At 42.2% G+C, this 19,653-nt stretch overlaps 1 protein-coding gene across 3 annotated transcripts in view; it reads left to right on the forward strand.

The window, feature by feature from the left end:
* Positions 1 to 1,487: 1,487 nt before the first annotated feature.
* The window catches only part of LGR5 (leucine rich repeat containing G protein-coupled receptor 5), a gene marked incomplete at its 5' end in the record, with an annotated part of 119,674 nt that continues 101,508 nt past the window's right edge, over positions 1,488 to 19,653 (forward strand). For all 3 annotated transcript variants that reach the window (XM_082665122.1, XM_082665123.1, XM_082665124.1), the window contains one exon: positions 1,488 to 1,699. In XM_082665122.1, the coding sequence (XP_082521248.1) occupies positions 1,488 to 1,699 (212 nt within the window). The remainder of the gene's footprint in view (positions 1,700 to 19,653) is intronic.

Here is a 19,653-nt window from a genome sequence, read left to right on the forward strand (position 1 = left end):
TGGTTAGCCAGCTTTGGGGATCACTTCTTAAATGAAGGAAAGTAAATACACGCGAAGAAAAAAATCTTCCCAACTGTAAACTTCAGAAATTTATATGGGAAACTCAGCAGGATGGAAGAAGATTAAGAGAGGCCTTAAAAGCCATAAGGGTTCTCCACCTTCATGAAGCAAGGAGACATTGTGCCTGGAGTGAAAACTGTACATTTTTGTGAGTTGAAGTGGCAGGCTTGGGCCTTAACTTCTTTCAGCCACTCACTCAGGTCTGCAGACGTCGACTGGCTCCTCACCGAGGCCTTTTCTCCAAGAAAGCCCTGAGTCCTTTTCCTCCTTTCCCCTGCGGGTTCCCTGCAGGACACTTTTGAAGAGTGTGAGAACACGCATTTTGCACTGGCAATGGTTCTCACACCTGGGTGGGACGGCACTTACTTAGAAAACCCTGGGACACTTAGGATGAAAAGGCCGCCGAACAAAAGCAAACACCCATGTATCTGTCTGTCCCGCATTGCTTTACTAAAGGTGACTGACTTCCAGAGGATCCTAAATCACTTAAAAAAAACAGTCCCTTCGACTTCTTACCCCGTGGATTAGACAGAATTGGAGTGCTTGCTCACAAGCTGTATTTACTTAGCGATTAGCCCAGCGTTTCGATTTTAGGGCAAAAGCGAGCCAGACAGGGCGGCTTGAGGTAAGGATCAAAAAGGCCACCCATCCTTCGCCTGGGGACGCCTGCCTCCTTACCCTGTTAGTGTAACTGTTTTTCTGGATTGAATTGTAGTCTTTTTTTTTTTTTTAAGCACTCCATGTAGTCCCTCCATTATTTGAAGTGTTCTTAGAGGAAGCGTGCCGCATCCCTCGGCCCCTGCGCGTCTGTCTGCGTGCGTCTGAAGCAGGTCCCTTTCGGCTCTCTGATCTGGGTCGCCAGGACGCGGGAGGGAGTGGGGGTGGGGATGGGGGCCCCCTGCCCCTCCTGAGGTGCTGAGCGCCGGAATCCGCGCCCCGGAGGCAAAGCTCGAGCGCTGAGAACTCGCCTGCACCTCGCGCCGCCAGCCGCCTCCAAGCCGCGGAGTCGGGAAAGGAGGGAGGGGGTCGGAGGAGGGAAAGTGGGGCCAGGCGGGGGGTGCCTGGGAAGCCGGGCTGCGCTGACGTCACTGGGCGCGCGATTCGGGCTGGAGCGCTTTAAAAAACGAGCGTGCGAGCGGAGATGCTGCTCCACACCGAGCAGGCCGCCTGCAGCAGCAGCGCGCACGGCCCCCGCAGCGGCTGCAGCCAGGGCGCTCCCGAGGCCCGCGTGGCGGCAGGGGCACGGCCGGGCCCCGCAGCGCTTCTCCTCGGCGCCCCCGCCGGGGGCCAGGAGCGCTGCGCCCCGCGCTGTAGGCGCCCGCGGAGCCGCAGAAGCCCGCCGAGCTGCGCCTGGCGCGCCACCGTCCGCCGCAAGCCCGACGCTGCCCTCCCGCCGCGCCCCGCTCGCGGCCCCCTGCCCGGGCACCATGGACACCTCCTCGGTCGGCTTGCTCCTGGCCTTGCCCGTCCTGCTCCAGCTGGCGGCCGGGGGCGGCTCGCCGAGGCCGGGCGCGCTGCTGCGGGGGTGCCCCGCGCACTGTCAGTGCGAGCCGGACGGCAGGATGCTACTCAGGGTGGACTGCTCCGACCTGGGGCTTTCGGAGCTGCCCTCCAACCTCAGTGTCTTCACCTCCTACCTGTAAGTGCGCCTCCACTCCGCTCCGGAAAGGGGACAGAGGGAGGAAAGGAGGCGGGCCCTAGGCCAGGCTGGGGGCTCCTCGGCTCCCGCCTGCTCTGGAGGGGGCGGGCGAGTTTGCAAAGGGCGTCTTGGCCAGGCGTGTTTGGGCCCCTGGGAAATGCACGTGTCTCGGGCTAGCACGCCCGCACTTTCTGGGCCCGCAGAGAAGCGTCTTCAAGTGCAACCCGGGAAAGCGCTAGTGCGCTGCAGCTTTGCGGTCCAGCTCTAGGCAGGTCGCCGTGCGAATATCTCCGACTGGAGGCATTTGCCTGCAGTGTGGGCATTTGTGCCCCTGAGCCTGGAACCCAAGGGCAGGCTTCCCAGTTGGTCCCTGCCCCAACCTCCCCTCCTTGTCCTGTCGCGTTCCACGAAGAGATGGGCTGTAAAAATTTCCCCAAAGGAGAACTCCAACTCGTCCAGCTCCAAAGGAATTTACTCTGCATCTCTTGCACAGTCGCGTGATGTAACCTTTTTCTTTTCTTTTCTTTTCTTTTCCTTTCTCTCCCACCGCCCCCCCCCCCTTTTTTTAAATGAAGTGATTATAATGTGGCAACCACAAACCCGATAAGAGCTGCCAGAACGTTATCTTTACCTTTGGCTGCCCGAGCCGCCCTTTGAAGTGCCCGCGGCCACGGTGTAATCTTTAACCATCTCCTCCTCCGGGGGAGGAAAGGGAAGTGGGCTGAAGGCGGCGGGGCGGGTAAACAGCGGCGCAGACACCCAAGTGGAGACCTGAAGCTCTCTGTCATCCCTCGGGGATCCTCCCAGCCCGTCGTCCCCCCACCACAGACTCCAAACCCCAACTACGGAGACGAGGCAGCGGCTCATTTCATAATCTGGTCTCTGGAAAATCCAGGCCCGGAGGGTAACAGGTGGTCGGGTGGATGTGGTGACCCAGGAGGAACCCGATTCTTGGGAACCAAGGCGACAACTCTCCATCGCCCTGTGGAGAGTTTGGGGCTCGCTTCCTTCGCGCAGAGAGACCAGGGGTCGGGACCACTCGGGAAAAGGGGCACTCGTGGCCACAAGGTTACACGTTTAGGTTTGAACTCGAGGCACTGCGGTGAGCCCACCCCAAACCCTGGCAATCCCAGTTTCGGCTTCTCTGATGTACCTTGGCAGGAGTGAGTTGGGATGTTTGTGAACTCGGTCTTTCCTCTGTTTAGTTGTTTTCTGGAGGGAAGAAACATGAAGAGGCTTGCACAACGCTTTACACTAGATAGTGATTCTTTTTCTAGAGACAGAGTGAGGAAGGAAAAAAAAACATTCTTTTTTACTTGCTTTGATTTTGCGTTGAAAGGGAGGGATTATCCTGCTAGATTTTAGTGTTAGTAGACGGCAGTCCCTTCCTCACCTACCATAAAACTATTTTGGCTGCTTTCCCTATCTGAAAAGTTTATAAACTTACTCTATTTCCCCACCAGGTTTCCCTTCAGTGGCACTTAATTGCATGGTGTAGTGATATTTTTACAGTGATGGAAATCTGCTCGCCTAAGTGATCATTCTCTAAGAATTCACATTTCCTCCTCCTAAACAACTATCTGTACTATGAAATGTCTGTACTATTCATCTCCAGTCTCTGGGTTTAACTGCTAAACTCAGTGTTTCAAGAATCACATATTCTCCTGTATCGTGAATTTCTGAGAGCGGATGGTAGTTGCACTTAAGAGCCTAGAACTATTCTTCCCTATCACCCTGAAGAAACTGGCCATACACGAGGGAGTTGTGCATTCCCCCCAAACATTTACCTATTTAAATAATACACTTGTTAGAAAACTTGTTTAAGGATACAGAAAATAAATGTCATGACTTTTTTTCTCTCATTTGTTAGGCTTCTGTTACTAAAAGTTGGTGTAAGTAAAATACTGCTTCAAATCATTTCCCACATACCTCAAATGCAGTTAACTGCATCCTCCATGTGCTGGGGAGATCTGACTGCCACTGTTCCCTATCTATCATTATGGATAACCCCTTGGAGTTAAGATACCATTAGGAAGTTAATTGTCAGCTTTTTCTCGTGCTATTTGATGACAGCCTGTATCCTGGCCTAAGGGGAAATGTTCTTATTGTCCTATAAAATATTAAACTCAGAGTGTCTGTGGAAAGTGTCACAGTGAAATGTCAAATACTTGCATCTAATGGTTAACATTTCAGGGAATATGAGTGCTAAGTGTAGAAATCAGTCCTGAAGTAAATAACCAAACTGATGTTCTTCGTGATGGGCAATTTCAGAATTGGTCTCCTTATAGAGTACAAAATGCCAGAGGCCATCGGATGCCCTGCCTTGGTGGGTTGAAGGATTTGAGATTGGGGGGTTTGTTTTGACAACCTCAGGAACTCTGTGCCGACATTAAGGGTAGATGGTGCCCTCTTTTGGTTACACCTAGAATTAAGTGACCATTTCTCCTTCACTTGTGCACTCACAACCTGAAAGAGAAATCTTTATTTACTCATATTCAAATAAATAAGCATGTGCTTTACTGGTTGTATTATTTTAAGAGATAACTTCATTTTGCTCTTAAATGGGAACACGAAGTTACAGCCCCGCTCCACTGGGGCCCAGTGGTAATTAAGCTTTGATGAGAAAGTTGCAGTGTGCAAAGACTGATGTGGGTGAAAGACCAGACTACTATCTTTTATTGTTTGTAATAAGTTACCACCATTTCTTTGAGTGAAAATGTTATCTCTTAATCTTCCTCCTCTCCCCAGAAAAGAACAAGCATTTCATTTTCTTCAGACTGATGGTGGCAACTTCCAGCTGTACACGTTTGGCAAATACATCTGCCACAATCTGATAATGGGCTAGTCCAACTCGTAGGTAAAGAAAGTTTCTTCAGTCTCTTCATAGAAGGTTAGAGCTGTTTATGTACAGCTTTAGAATCTTTCTTCCCCAGAAAAGCTAAGTCTTAAGCCAGTCCAAACATTAACTCTCTTTTCTTACTGAACTGCATTCTCCAGTGGATCTGTAATTGGACCACTGAACATGCATGGTATAAACACTGGAAATTTTCAATCTTAATCTCTCTCTCTCTCTCTGTTTCTCTCTTCCAGTGATTATGGGCTCTGATTTTACAACAGGGGCTAATAAAGCTCACTCAGCAGAAAACAAGGAACACACCAAGGTTAAGACATAAAAGCAGACAATAATTATTTCCAACGTTTAGTGCATCTCAACCTAGCAGTAGTGATCTGTCAGAAAGAAAGTAGTGCTAGCATCTAATCTTACTATAGGTAAGTTATTTTAATGCATCAAATGTGGACATTTTTGCTAATAAGGTCTTAAAAGTAAGCTCCCTATACTACTTTGATGTATCTTTCATCCAGTTACTGTGGCATCCAAATAGAAAACTAAATCCTAATGAATATCTTACTATAGTAAATATACTTTTCTTTATTGATCTAGAACAGCCATTTTATTTTTAAACGAAAACTGAGTTTTTCCCTGCTATTGCTTAAAGACATGAACATTTCATCCACAGGCAAATTTATGTCACATAAACTAAAGGAACCAAGAGAAAGATTTTTTTTTATGTAGTTTGGTTACTTTTCCATATGTAACTTTGTAACAAAATTTAATTTTACACGTAATTGGTAAAACTAGTTTTAATTTAAAAAACCAATCAAAAATCTCAATTATAACTAATTAAGGATGCCCTGGTGTCATACATGTGTTCTAAGCACTTAAGGTACGGTTTCAAAATTAAAGAAACTTTTCAGACTCTTCCTTGAAAATTATTTAATATATTTCTACTTCTCTTCAAGCAAAGAAAATTATTTTAAATGAAGGAAAATTTTGTACTTTAGAGATGGTTACAAAAGCCTTAATTGTTACAACAGTTTAGGTCAGTTGCAAAATTCATAGTTTGCTCTACAACCTGCATGCAAAATTCGTTAAAAACATAATAATATCAGTGACTTTTCTGCGTTTTAATGAAGTTCTTTCTTTTTCTTCAGGATGCCCGGGTTTTCTTAGTAGTGTTTTTGTTATGGGGGCAATTATTGAAACTAAGTGACTGAGTTAGTCTGAGTGATTTCTTTTTTAAGTAGTGGCTCTGATTCAAACAATTTTGTGGTGTAGATTTAGAATAAATATTTTACTGAATATGTTCAACATGTGCATGGCAGAGTTTTTGTGACAATAATGAATTTTTACATACAGTAAGCATGATCCTCAATCAGATCTTCGATCTTTTTTCCCGTTACACATTTGCTTCGAAGTAAAGGCAGAGTTCTGATCTGCAACGAAAGGTGGCAGTCACAAATGAGTTAGAAGATTGGAATAAAAAAATAACCTTTGTAATTAAATAAAATTATACCTTAATAATGAAACCATTCCCACTTGGATGTGCTTTAAAAGGTTCAGAAACACAAAACTAGTCTATAATTTCTCAAAGTTTTTAACTGAACTGTTTGTTTTTAATTTCCAAAACATGTAACTGTCAAAAGCATAGACATAATAACCAAGTAAACAATTAACTATCATAAAATTAGAGACATTGCGGAATATTTATAGTTTTACAACTGATACCTAATATCTACTTACCTTAATAAAGCATTTTATATATTTCTTCTATTGAATGTATACATTTAAGTCATTTTAGCTATAAATTTAAGTATGTTTCCAATTAAACCAAATCATATGCCATAACATAGAAATGAAAAACAGTAGTGAGTGCTGCACTGAGCAATTTTGTGAAGTAATTCTTTTGGTTTTGTTCAGTTATTTATATAAATTTAGAATAATGCTAAATGGCACATTTCCTTGTAAACACCCACAAGTGGATATTTCTGGTAAATTGAATTCTTCATGAGAAGGCAAATTCCTTCCTATGAGATTCAACCTCCTCACTCCTGGGGCAGTGTTTTCCTTTATACAGTCTCATTTTGTAGTAGAAAAATGAATCAGACTGGCATTAGAGCCACCACTGATATATTACTTACCAAGCTGATAATTTAGTCCTATTGCCATTTTTGATGTACCGTAGGATTTCATTTGTTAAACTACCCATGAGTTCCAACCTACTACAACTCTTTTCTTCCCAGATCTGTCAGCTTCGATAGACAGTTTTATTCAGTCATTATAGACGCCAACTACATGCTCAGTTTCACCCATGGAACTCCTTAGCTCTGGGAAAAGGAGACATTGCATAGGCTGTGTGGTGGAATTTTTTATAAAAATTTTCATAATTCAAAATTAATTTGGTTCTCCATAGGTGACATGGTAGGAAACAGGCTCATTCTTGAAATCTCTGGCATTTTCTCCCACCTCTTCAAGTTAATTTTTTTTTTTTTTACACTGATTGAGCCCAGTGGAAATGCCTTATTTGAAAGTGGTAGGTAGAAGAACGTTGATCATTTGATTTCACAATATGGAATAATGTTATCTAGTAGTAACGCTAAAAGACTGTTAACAGGGTGTTCAAATTAGTAGGTTAACTTTTTTTTTCCTTTTTTTAATTAAAAAATCTTTACTTTTAATTGAGATATAATTGATGTATAACATTAGTGTCAGGTGTACACATAAAGATACAATATTTGTATCGAAAATGATAGCCACGATAAGTCTAGTTAACATCCATTAACCACACATTGGGTTAACTATTTTTAAAATGCTTCGTAAGCAGGAGTACTTCCTCATACCCTCATTCTCAGTGTTTAAATCTGGGATTGGAAAAGCTGGAATTTACTTTAAAAGTATGCAAAAGAACCAACCATTGTCCATGAAACCATATTCCTTAAAATTAGATGGAATAATTCTCCGGGAGGTAATGATGGACTGTCTTTCCTTCAGGGTTATCTTCCTCACTAGACTGTGAGCTCCGCCAGGCTAGGAAATTTTCTACTTTATTTCCCAAGTGCCCACACCAGTGCCTGGCACAGAAGAGATGTTCAGTAAATACTTGTAATGTTGAATTGAATAGAATTGGCTGAACCAGCTGCTGAAATCCCAGTGGCTAAAAGAGCCCAGAGAAAGACAGATGAGAACTACTCGTCTGCAAGTAAGAGAACAACACAAGGCTACTGGTATCCCACAATTATGGCTCAGCCCCATTGGAAATACAATTAAATTGTATTTTGCTTAAATGATGCCGTGACTTGTTTAACAAACACACCAGAATTTACATGTCTAAATTACTTTATTATTGTAATGACACTAATTATAACAGCTGACGTTTATACTGTTCTTCCTGAGTGCCAGGCATTATGCTGCTACTTTACTCAATCCCACATCCCACAACAACCTTTTGACACAGGTACTATTATCATCCCTATCTTGGGGGGCCCGTTAGCTTATTGCAAGGCTATTTCCATTGCTCAAAATGTTTGGGGGGCCTCTTTGAAATTATCTTCAGGGCTAGTTTACCAGAAACACAAGAAAACCAGCCTTCTAATGTTTAGCTATGCCTCATAGTAATTGTAATTGGTGCTGAAATACTTCTTCTTAGGAACACAGTTTATGAAGCTCTAATACCACAAATATTTCTTCAAGGAATCCTGGGAAATGCAGTTTTTAGTTTTCAGTAAAATGAGAATAATATTATATAGCTTAGGGCCAATCTTTTAAGTTTAGTAGAGTTAAGTTTAAGTTTACCTTTTCATATATCCATTTTCTTACTACCACAAAAACGATTTCTCTTGTCTCCAAGTCGAAGATAAATTGTGGTAGTGCCCAAGTATTATAAAGAGTGATCAGCTGACTAATAACTTCCAAGTTAAAAATGAAACTTCTTTTTTCTTCTATGACCAGATCTATGTGTCAAATAAAGTAGCTGAATTCTTTGGGACTATTTGTCAATTCAGAGAGACATGAACCTTCTTAATAGGCCAATTTTATTTAAGTTTGTATTTACCTTTAAAACTGATGAGATAAGATGAAGTGACACATCATTTATTTGATTGAGAATGGAGAATTATTTCAAAGTTTTATCTACTTATCGATCACTCTGTAAGCCCTGCACAGTTTAACAATTAAGCCAGTGATACAGACGTCTGTGTAAATAAGAAATCTGGATAAGTCAGAGAAAAGTCCCTTCCTTCAAACAAAGAAGAACTTTTCCTGAACTATCCATTTAGTTTCTTCAGTCCTTCAGTTCATTTGCTGCTGTAAACCTATGTGTTAATCATTTATTGTATTACAAAGTCAACATGAAAAATCAATAGCCGACCAATTAATTATAAAGCATATTCAATGTAAAGAACACCTCCTCAAGGAAGAACTGATGTTTAGAAAATTTAGGTTACATTGGGATATAATCTCTAAAAGCTCTTGCAACAGTACACTCAACTGTAGTTTTCTGTGAACATTAATCACTTAAAATTATAGCAGATACAAACTATTCAGTACTATATATAAAATAGATAAACAACAAGGTCCTACTGTATAGCACAGGGAATTATATTCAGTATCTTGTAATAAACCATAATGGAAAAGAATATGAAAAGGAATATATATGTAAAAAAATTATTCAGCAATCCCTAACTTTCAGTGTCTCATTTTTAACATATGCACATTTTTTCCATGTTCATTTTGCCCTTCTTGGCTTCAGAAGGAGTTTGATTTCATCTCCTAACGAAGACTGTGATGGTCAAGGGGAAAGAAAGCCATCTCTCATGCACACTTTAACACACACACAGCAACACACCAATAAGAAACAGTTTCCTTTGTGCCACTTGCTCGGTGGAAATGATACATAACATTGACATGGCATGGCAGTGGAGAGCCAACCCTTTTAAGGGGAGACACCGAGGAACTGGCTGTGAAGGCACCTTCAGTTAGCTTCAGAAGCTGCAATGCAGAAGACAATTGCTCTGGCAATGGGAGCCCAACTCCAGCTGGGAACGCGTGCACCGAGCTGACCTTCCTCGTCAGCCTGCCAGCTGAGATTAAGCTTTCCTCAAGTGGTCCCTTGTTAGCCCAAACTTTTCCCCATTGTTGCTCATCTTTCACAACTGGAAGCCAAGTGTTTCAAACTGTTACTCAATTTGGCAGCCAAATTCCTTTATTTCCTCCTTCCACCTCCTTTTCTGCCTCTCTCTCTCTGTCTCTCTGTCTGTCTGTCTGTCTGTCTCTCTCTCTCTCTCTCTCTCACACACACACACACACACACACACAGTGATGACGAACCTTACATGCACATCTTCCTTTCCAAAGTCCACACTAAGAAGAGAATCTAAGAATTTTTATGTTTTGCTAAAAAAACTAGTAAACACTCTTGTGCTCCTTTTTTTCTTGAAACCTTGATTAAGTAGAACAGGGACCTCTACAAAAGATGTCTCTTTGCAAAAATAACCTTCCTTTGATCAAAAAAGCCACAAAAGTGTACTTCTCGGCAAAGTAGAAAACCACACATGATCTCAAGTGGAAAAAATATAAAGAATTTGCTGATTTTTTAACCTTAGCACGTAACAAAGATATTATTTTAAAGTTGGTTGGTTAATGTGGGCTGTGTTAGAACTTTCATTGTGTTGTGTTTGGGTTTACCCAATGTTATTTTAATGAGTTTATTGGTTCGACACACAAAATACCACATGGCGCTTGAAGTTTTTAGGTTATAAATTTTCTTGTGAGGCACTTATTTGAAGGAACTCTGTTACATAATCAATTGGTCTTTAAATCTATCAGCACAAAAATAACCTTTCACTTTTTGTATACATATACGGTGAAGATTATTTGATTATAAAAATTTCCATGGAAGGAGCTACATTCCTTAATCGTCTATTATGTATATATATTAAGATGTTCACAATAAACATTTATTTCACAATGTTTGTTGAATGAATCTACAGAATGAGTTTGGAGTCTTCTAGTAAAGACTGAAATAAGAAATCTTCCTCTTTATTTTCTCTTCATACTTCTTGTCCTGAAGGGACCCTTAGCAGACCTGCTTGCATTTAGCCATAGATGTACTCTATAATTAGTAGTGTTGTCTGCCCAATAGAGTAAAGCCTAGAAAAATATGGCATGAGAGATGGAAAGGGTGTGTGGAAATCTGCCACCCAAGAAATAGCACAGGCAGAACAGAGAGACAGTGAGACCTCCGCTAGGCATTCAGCCCCGGTTGGTACATTTCTCCTGAGTCTGTCCTTATCCTTCTCCATCCCTCTCATCCCTCTCTTCCCTCTCCATCCCTCTCTTCTTCCAGAGTCCTCCATCAGAGGAGGACTGGAAGGATGCATTTTCCTTATCTCAGACACTCTACCTTCCAGGGCTTCAATCTACAAGACGAAGGGAAGTTTAGAAAGAAGAGTCTTGGGGATTAAAGTTATCAACTCTTAAACGCACTGAAATCGGGGTCTTTGATTTTAACTTGGGGAAGCCACCATCCCTGTGGTGGGAGACCTGAACTCACTGAAGCCCCCATCCCCCAGCAGCTGTTATTCTCCGGGGCTCAGTGCAGCGGAGTACAGGAGGAAGTTCAAGATCTTTTTTCATTGAGTCTTCAAGCTCGGCTAGCAAAAGGAAATCCTAGTTAAACCAGATTCTCCCAGGGTGTAAGCCTATCTCATTTGAAGATCTCAGAAGTTTTAGCAGCATGATTAACTGAGAGCAAGGATCCACCTTCCAACTTACAGCTGCTGGCTTGAGCATAAAGTCCACTGCCCCAGGGTCTTGTAATCCTGAGAAGTGTTAGGTGGATATGGTCTGGTCCTGAATGACTATTACCGAGTAATTTGAAGCCCCCTTTGCCTTAGCTGTAGAAACTCCTCAGAACATAGTTAATTGTATAATGGGAAGAGAAAGGCTAATTTTGGTAGATTTATGTTAATTACAGTAAAACCAATTCAGAGCTCGCACTAATAGCTAACTACATTTAGAGTAAGCTCTACTGTAAAGAACTAAAAGGATAATCTTTTATCCACAAATTACCAGAATGACTAAGCTGTATACCTAAGGTCACGTTACACAGTGCAAAACTGAAATTTAATCATGATTGCTAGAGCATTACCCTAATTGTGCAAATAAGTGGAATTAAAATCACTTAGATGGGTTGCAGAGGTTTTTGATGAGTCAAAAGCTATGTCTACCCATAGGCTTTAGAATAGAAAAGACCTTGGAGATGACCTAATCCAACACCTTCATTTTCACAGATGATTAAATTCATGCTTAATAAGAGGTAAACAACATACCCAAAAATCACATAACTGACAAGGATGGAATTGGAACCCAAGTCTCCCAAAACCCCCGGTTGAATGCTCCTTCTTTCCACCTTTTCACTCCAATGCCAGATACTCAAGTGAATTCTAAAACTCCCAGTTACTTTTCTAGATGTTACCAAGTATCCTGTTGCTTATGCATATTATATGTTCATATCTAGGTATGTGCCTGAATCTCAACCTGATAAGATTTTGGCCCACTGTAGATACAGATAAAGTGTCTCTGTTATCACCTAAAAAATCCGTAAGGCAGAAAGAAGCAATCAGATTTCGTTTGAGGAATAAATAACTTCCCAAATTTCAGTTCATAGTCTTTAAACATGTCTTTACTGTAACTTAAACTTCACTTGGAACTTTAATTTGACCAAATTCAGGTAGCCTTCTTGTCTCTTGTATCTGTTCCCTTTCTCCCCTAGCACTGAAATTGCATTAATTCTGGCTCTCCTCCCTTTTTGCCTGGATAACTGTGGCAGTCTCCTATCTTGGTTTGCATAGACCCCCAAGACACACACACTCCCTGCCACCCCACGAGTTTGTCCAAGATGAAATTCTGCTCACGTCTCCCATACATTCAATCCTTCAGTGGTTTCCTGTGGCTTTCACGGTAGAGTTTAACTCCTTAGTTTAACCCACAAAATCAACTTGTCTTGCCTCATCCCCCACTCACAAACCCTGTTGCCAGTCCCCCCTCCCCAACCCCCCACGTTCTCTCCTCTCCAGCCATATCAAACCACATCCTGCAGTTTCCATGTCTCAGGCCTCCCCAGGTGTTCACATGTGTTGGTCTCTGCTTGGAATGCCTTTCTTCTTTTTCATCTTTCCAACTTCTATGAGTCTTTCCATACTCAGTTCAAACATCACCTCCTCCAGAAAGCTTTCTGTGACCCACCATTTTCGAAACCTGTCTGATGCTCCCACATCGTCCTGAGCTCAGGCTGTCCCAGCACTCACCACCTGTGATCACCATACTTGATCTGCTTGTCTGTTTTCACTACTGGACTCTATACTCCCCTTGAATTGTAGATTTTCTTGGACCAAAGAAGAAAGGAGTCTCACTGGATTAGAACACAGAATCCCTAGGTACCAATCATGGTTTTCATTTTCTGTACTTTATGATGCTTTGCTATCTTGGGGCCTTGCTTACCCAGGAGGGACTGCCTCGCCCAGGGCTATCCCTGGAGATAGCAGCGACTCCCCCTGCAAGTGCGCCTTTCATGTGCAAACCAAGCAACCCAAAGCCCACACCCCCAACCTCCTTCTTTATCAGGCTCTTGCAGGACTCTTACACACTAGGTCAATATTTCCTGCCCTAATCACCCCAGGGCCAGGTACCAGATAACTCGGGGCAACACCTACACCCTGAGCCTGATGACATTATTCAAACTAGCCAATTCTAAGTCTGCCTGTCCCACCCATTCCTTCCCACGGAAACCACAGTAAAGGCTCCTGCCCCTGCTTTCTTCCCTCTCCTTCTTCTACCCACCGTGTGGTCCTGCATGGCCGATGTGCCCCCCTGCTCTTGGCAACTGTGAATGACAAACCGCCTTTTCAGTAGCAGTCATCTTGTGCTCTATAGGCAATACTCTACCTGAATAACTTTAACACCTACATCTTCAAACACCCTTTGCCCCTGCATGCCTGGGCCTGGGCAACTTCAAAAGCCGTTACGGCCGGGGCACACCTAAGGGACAGTCAACACCATTTTCCCTCTCTAGGGGACACTCTCTGTTCCCCTAAACTCTACGTAAGGCTCGCACATCATCCACGCCTAAGATACAAGGTGCCGCCAAACGTATAACAGAGAGTGAGATAAGCTGATTGACTCTCCGGGATAATCTTATAATGTGGTGACCAAGAGGCCCTTCCCTCTGAACTTGGCGGACTGCATTCTTTGTAAACTCCCAAAACAGAAAAAAAAAAAATCAAAAAGTGCTTTTTAACAGTTTTACCCCTAATTTCTCATTTGAGTCTCATAAAGTAGTTATGAGTACCCCTACTTTCTTTTCACAAAGCTCACAGCCCTGTCTTGAATAACCTTAGCAGGTTATTCTGCATCTCGGTTTTCTCATCAGTAAAATGGCCATAATAATGACATTTACCTCGCTGGATTGTTGTGAAGATTGGTAAGATAACGTATGTAAAGAACTTTGCGTAGTACCTCATATGTGGAGCATGCATGAAATTGTTAAATGTTATTGGTTTTGTCGGCCACGGTGTTACAGTCGTTATAACACTAAACCCATGTTTTTCAAATACACAGTGTTGCCTCTTGTTGTTATCCCCCCAAAATAGTTAAATCAATTGCCCTAAAGTTTTACAAGTGTAAATGCAATTTTCATTAAACAAGATTTTTTAATGTTAAAAATGAGAGGAGAACAAGATGCCTACTGGGTACAAGAGTAGGGGAAGGAAGAAGGGGAAGTTTGAAGTGCGTAAGGCATCACCCAGTACCTGTTCAAGGAAAGTAAAATTTAGCCTTCATCTCTGATCCTCGGTACCAAACAGATAAAAGATTCTGTGTATTGAATGAAGTTCCGCATTTTCACGTGTGTGTATAGCGTTGGGTAGACACTGCACGAATCTCCAGGGTGGCTGACACTGAGTGAAGCCTTTGTCACAGATTGTGGGCTGGTGGCCCAATGTTAGGAGTACAGTCCTCAGACGTGATTTCATGAATGGCCCACAATTTGTGGTCCTGGGCTTGAATTGCTTTTATCCTCTCATTTTTCACCTTAACCATCCCCACGATTTTTCCTGAGTATGTGGGGTAAATTCAGCTTGGTAACCTCTTGGGCTCTTAGAAGCTTCCGTCCCAGCAGTTGACTTGCTATAGCAGCAGGCGAGAAATGATGGATTTAGGGGGGCTAAGAGGGAGATAGGGAACCCAACCTTTCCTCAGAGCCAAAGATGCACTCAGGGAAAAAAAACAAAATTTCAGCAAAATAAAAATGTGGGGCTTCCCTGGTGGCGCAGTGGTTGGGAGTCCGCCTGCCGATGCAGGGGACACGGGTCCGTGCCCCGGTCCAGGAGGATCCCACATGCCGCGGAGCGGCTGGGCCCGTGAGCCATGGCCGCTGAGCCTGCGCATCCGGAGCCTGTGGGAGAGGCCACAACACTGAGAGGCCCGCGTACCACACACACACAAAAAAAATGTGTTTTCTTTTTATATTAACAACTGAAAAAATAATTATACTCTAAGGAAAAAAACTGATTTAAGGAATAGGCTTATGTCTATCTGAAAATACATTCAAAAGAGTTGAACTTTCATGAGGAATTTCAGTAGCTGTTTTCAGTAAATAAGCAGTTCTATGCAATTACTGGAAGGATGTTTACAGTCAGTGATGACAACGAGGCTAAAATTATTTCCTGGGGAATCATAGATACCAGTGACTTGAATCTGGGATTGGGGGCGGGATTCAAAGTTAAATAGGAGATCAGAGTACCACTCTGCTTATATTTAAGCACGAGGCCTCTGGAATTAGGTCCAGTGGACCCCCAGCAGAGAGGGGAGATGCATGGGTGGTTATTGGACTGGACAGTCTTTTAACTCTGCTGGATAAGCCCATGTCACCATCTCTACAGATTCTCGGCACCCCTCTGCAGGAGAAGCAAGCCACTTTACCCATGACCAACAGAATCAAGAGAGCAGGTCTGCAAAGGACAAGGGAAATCTCCCCCATAGGAACACTTTTCTCTCTTACTAAATGTGAAAAGATGATTCTGGAATTCTCAAGTGCCTACTGAATTACTAAAGTAGGAAGCTGATCTATTTTGAAGCCCTAAAGCCAGAATTAAAAGAAACTTTCAGACAGACATTATGTGTTATCCAGCACCACAGATTGGAGAAATGGGATCTATCAGCCTGGCTTTAGAAAGCAGTCTAAATAATCACTAAACCAAGGGGGATCGAAGGCAGCAAAAGTTGAACAACTTCAAATGAAGAGTCAGAAGGGTCTGTCTCTCAGGCAAAGCAAAGTTCTTTAGGTGGAAGGGGAGTAAGAGGAAAGTGACTCTCCCGAGGAGACTGTGACATATAAGGAAGGGATTTCAAAAGTGTCAAGAGACTCAAAGGTGAGGTGAACTGAAGGATCAGAAGAAGAGTGAGGCTATAGGACAAGCTGTCAAGTGTGGCACAGACCCTGGCTACTGTCTCTGCTGTGGGGTTGGCTCACCCAAAGGATGGAGTTCAGTCCTTCAAAGATCTACACACACACACACACACACACACACACACACAGGCACACACACAGGCACATCTCTGCATTTACACAATGGAAACTCCTTTTGGAAACAACCTCAACATCCCGAAATACATGTATCTACTCTATCCACAAGGCAACTGGCACACTGCTAAGAGTTGGGAAATCATTACTATTATGGTGCAGCAAAACCAAAGAACACCAAAACATGCAAAGGAGCAGTGCTCTAGATTAGAAGTCCAGATCCACGGTTCTCAAGCTTGTCAGCATCTCAGCTCCATGTGAGACCTAATGTGAACCATCTCCAGGACGAGATCACACACCAAACCAACTAAATCAGAACCTCTGGGGGAAGAAGCTAGGCATCAGAATGATTTTTCACTCCCCAAGGCAAATGCAATGTGCAGTCAAGTTTTGAGAACCCCTGAACTAGGTCTAGCTACCCCACTGATATCAGCCGATGCAGAGCCTCCCTGCCTGAATTTCACATCTGTAAAGTGAGAGAAGTGAGCACGTGCTCCGAGATAGCTCCTAAATCGATCATTCTATGAGTCCATCAGCTTGACATGTGTGGGTATTGGCCTAGGGCAGGTGTGGCAGGATTGTAGAAAATGGGAGGTTTCCACACACCCACAGTCAAACCCATTTTGTGCGGCAGTTCTGGGAGCATTGTTTACCCTCCTGCAGTGAGCGTCACTTAAAATGACTTTATTTGTTTTACAGTTTATAGGGCCTCTGTAGGTAGCCTCTGGAGCCCATTCATTTCATTAACATTAAATCAACAAGCAGACCTTCTTTCTGCCTCTCTCAAGCAGGATTAATGGATTTTGGCATGATTTGTGCATCTAGCAGCAAAACCTCGTGCTGAGAAAGCTAGCAGGCTTGACTAATTCCCAGCAGTGCTAACTTCATAAACTTACTTTAGGCTTTTAACTTTGACTGAAGATGAAAGGTAATGACTTCACGCTGTTACATTTGAATGCATGATACTCAAGATGCATTAAAGAAACGATACAAAATGACAAACTATTTGATAAATTAACATTATATATGTTTGCATGTGTGTGTATATGTATAAATATGTGGTTTATATGCTTATGAAAATACTCAATTTTGTGATGGAAAAAATGGATCCTCTAAAACACTGAGATTCACCTAATAAGTAATCATTACACTAGATATGGTATTGGCAGATGCGTATGTAAAGCGTAAGCATGAGAACCTATAGTCTGAATATTGTAAACACGCTAATAGGAGGCCCAGTGTTGCGGGAAGCTGTAACATGATGAACTGTTTAATATGAATAATTTTCTAAGAAGCAAAATGATTCTACTCTCTGAGACCAGTTAGCACCTATAAAGAATCCCCCATATGACCATGCTAGCCCTTTTTTCTTCCAGACGGTCTTAAATTAAATTCAAAATTCAGAGAAGTCTGCATGAAGAAGAGAGAGAAAAGGGAAAAATACAATATTTCCAGCCCATCTGACAAGACTAAGTAAAAAGCTTTTGATCAAAGGGTCTTAAGTACACTTTACTGGTGTGACAAACAACATTTTTATCCCTTTATTAGATTTATTTTCTTCTGAAAACTGCAGTGACCAGGGTATGGTTTGTGAAAGAAAGCTGGCAGGGTTGTGTTCTTTGATTCCTAATTAACACCTTCAGTCTCAAAAGAGAACCAACAGAAATACCATAAAATGTTGCAGCTGCATTGTGATTCCGCTTGGTTGGTTTGCTAAAAGTCGGCTGGGCATTGGCAGCTGCAATAAAGAGAAAGCTCAATGGATGTTTTGTATTGTGCCCACTGAAGTGAAAGAAGGCAACCATTTTAATTTTCAAATGGGCAGCTGCAGAGGGAGGTTTAAATGGAGCTAAATACAAGATTTACTGTTAATTTATAGTAAATAAACAAAGAAAATAAAACCTAACTTTCAAGTTTTTACGGTCACGTAGAAATTTTAGTGAGAAATTATGAAGGACAATAATTTGGGAGCCCTTTAGCTACTGATTGGAGGAATTTGGCAGCAAGGAATCACATTCAGTATTAAAGTCAAAATAGGCTTTTGGAAAGAGCTGAGTAAGCCAAAGCTTTAGAAGTTGACATTTCCACTTTGAGAAGTAAAGGTCTATCTTTCCTGTCTTTGGTAATATAACTCCCTCATCCCACTTTATTGAAACCCTAAAATTCATTCAGATCAGAATTGAGTAAGATTCCCTACACACACAGCCCCACCTCACTTTTTTTAAGAGCATGGAGTTGAATTTTGCCTTGAGTAGGGGAATAAAGAAGGCATTTAACTCTGGTCAGATAAATCTCACTCACATTCAAAAATGCAATTAAGGAAATATGTAAATCTAGATGTTTCATCAAATGCTAGCTAAGGGGTGACTAGTTCTTTTCGAACACAATGACTGAACTAAAGAACTTTAGTGTGTGTGTAAGAACCATTGTCCAAGCTGCAGTCCCTGTTGGAAACAGAGTCCGGCCTGGCCGTGGGAAATACCTACATATTTGACACAGGCCTTATTTCTGAGAGAAAGGGGATGGGAGAGAAAGTATGGCGATTTTACTGTTGCATTCTAATCAGCCATGATCTGCCTAATTTGCTTTGATCAGGAAGATAAACTAATTTTTCTATGGGCTGGATAAAAGTAATTAGCAAGCCAAAGCTTTCATGTTATTTCAAAAGAGCTAAAGTAAAGAGGATCAGAAATTGTAATGGTGGGAGCTAAATACATCTTTTCGGCTCATCTGAGAGCATTGTTAGTTCAAAATAGAATACTGACACAGAAGAGGAGCTCCAGCTAAAGATAGTTTCCTGGGCTGCACAGCCATTGTAAATCCTGGGACCTACAATGCTATGTAACTAAATAGAATTACAAAGGGTGATTTATAATTGGTATCTGTCATATAGCCCTGTCCTTTTGTGGGGAGACCTTTACCTTCATGTGAAAAGGTATGATTATTGCCTCGTCCTAGAAACACTGTTGGTTTTTCCAAAAGCTCTGCATTTAAGTTGTTTAAGTGGTTGGAGTAGTTGGATGTGTTTTTTTGAATCCTGAAGCACGACTCCTCTAAAGCACACAGGCACAGCCAGCTTGGGATTCTACAATCTTAGATATACTAGAGTGAGATCTGAGATCAAACTGAAAAGGCTAATCAGGAACCTGACTCCCCAGATGCTTAAATTTCACAGGCTGGTTCACCGGTTTTTGTGCCAGTTACCAACTTCACGAATGCCACATCCTCCTCTCCTGTTTTTTTTTCTAAACACCCAAACACATGTAGTTATTAGATGAGAAGGAAAGATTTTGAAATATAGGATTTTGTTTCTTTAAAAAATCCCTATTTAGTGTACCTTTTTTTCTTGTTGATATGACCTTTGCATTACTTCCTTTGCCAAGCTGTTGTACTAGATATGGTATCTGTAACCCTACTGTAAACTTAATTGCTTTTTTGACTACTAATCTTCTTTGCTAGGGTTCTTAGTTACCAAAGTGTGCATTTCATGTCAGACTCATTGTGTCTTATAAAATAAGTAGATCTTTTAAAAGGATC

The sequence above is a fragment of the Grampus griseus genome (assembly GCF_964374135.1).
Source record: "Grampus griseus genome assembly, chromosome: 11".
NCBI classification, from domain to species: domain Eukaryota; kingdom Metazoa; phylum Chordata; class Mammalia; order Artiodactyla; family Delphinidae; genus Grampus; species Grampus griseus.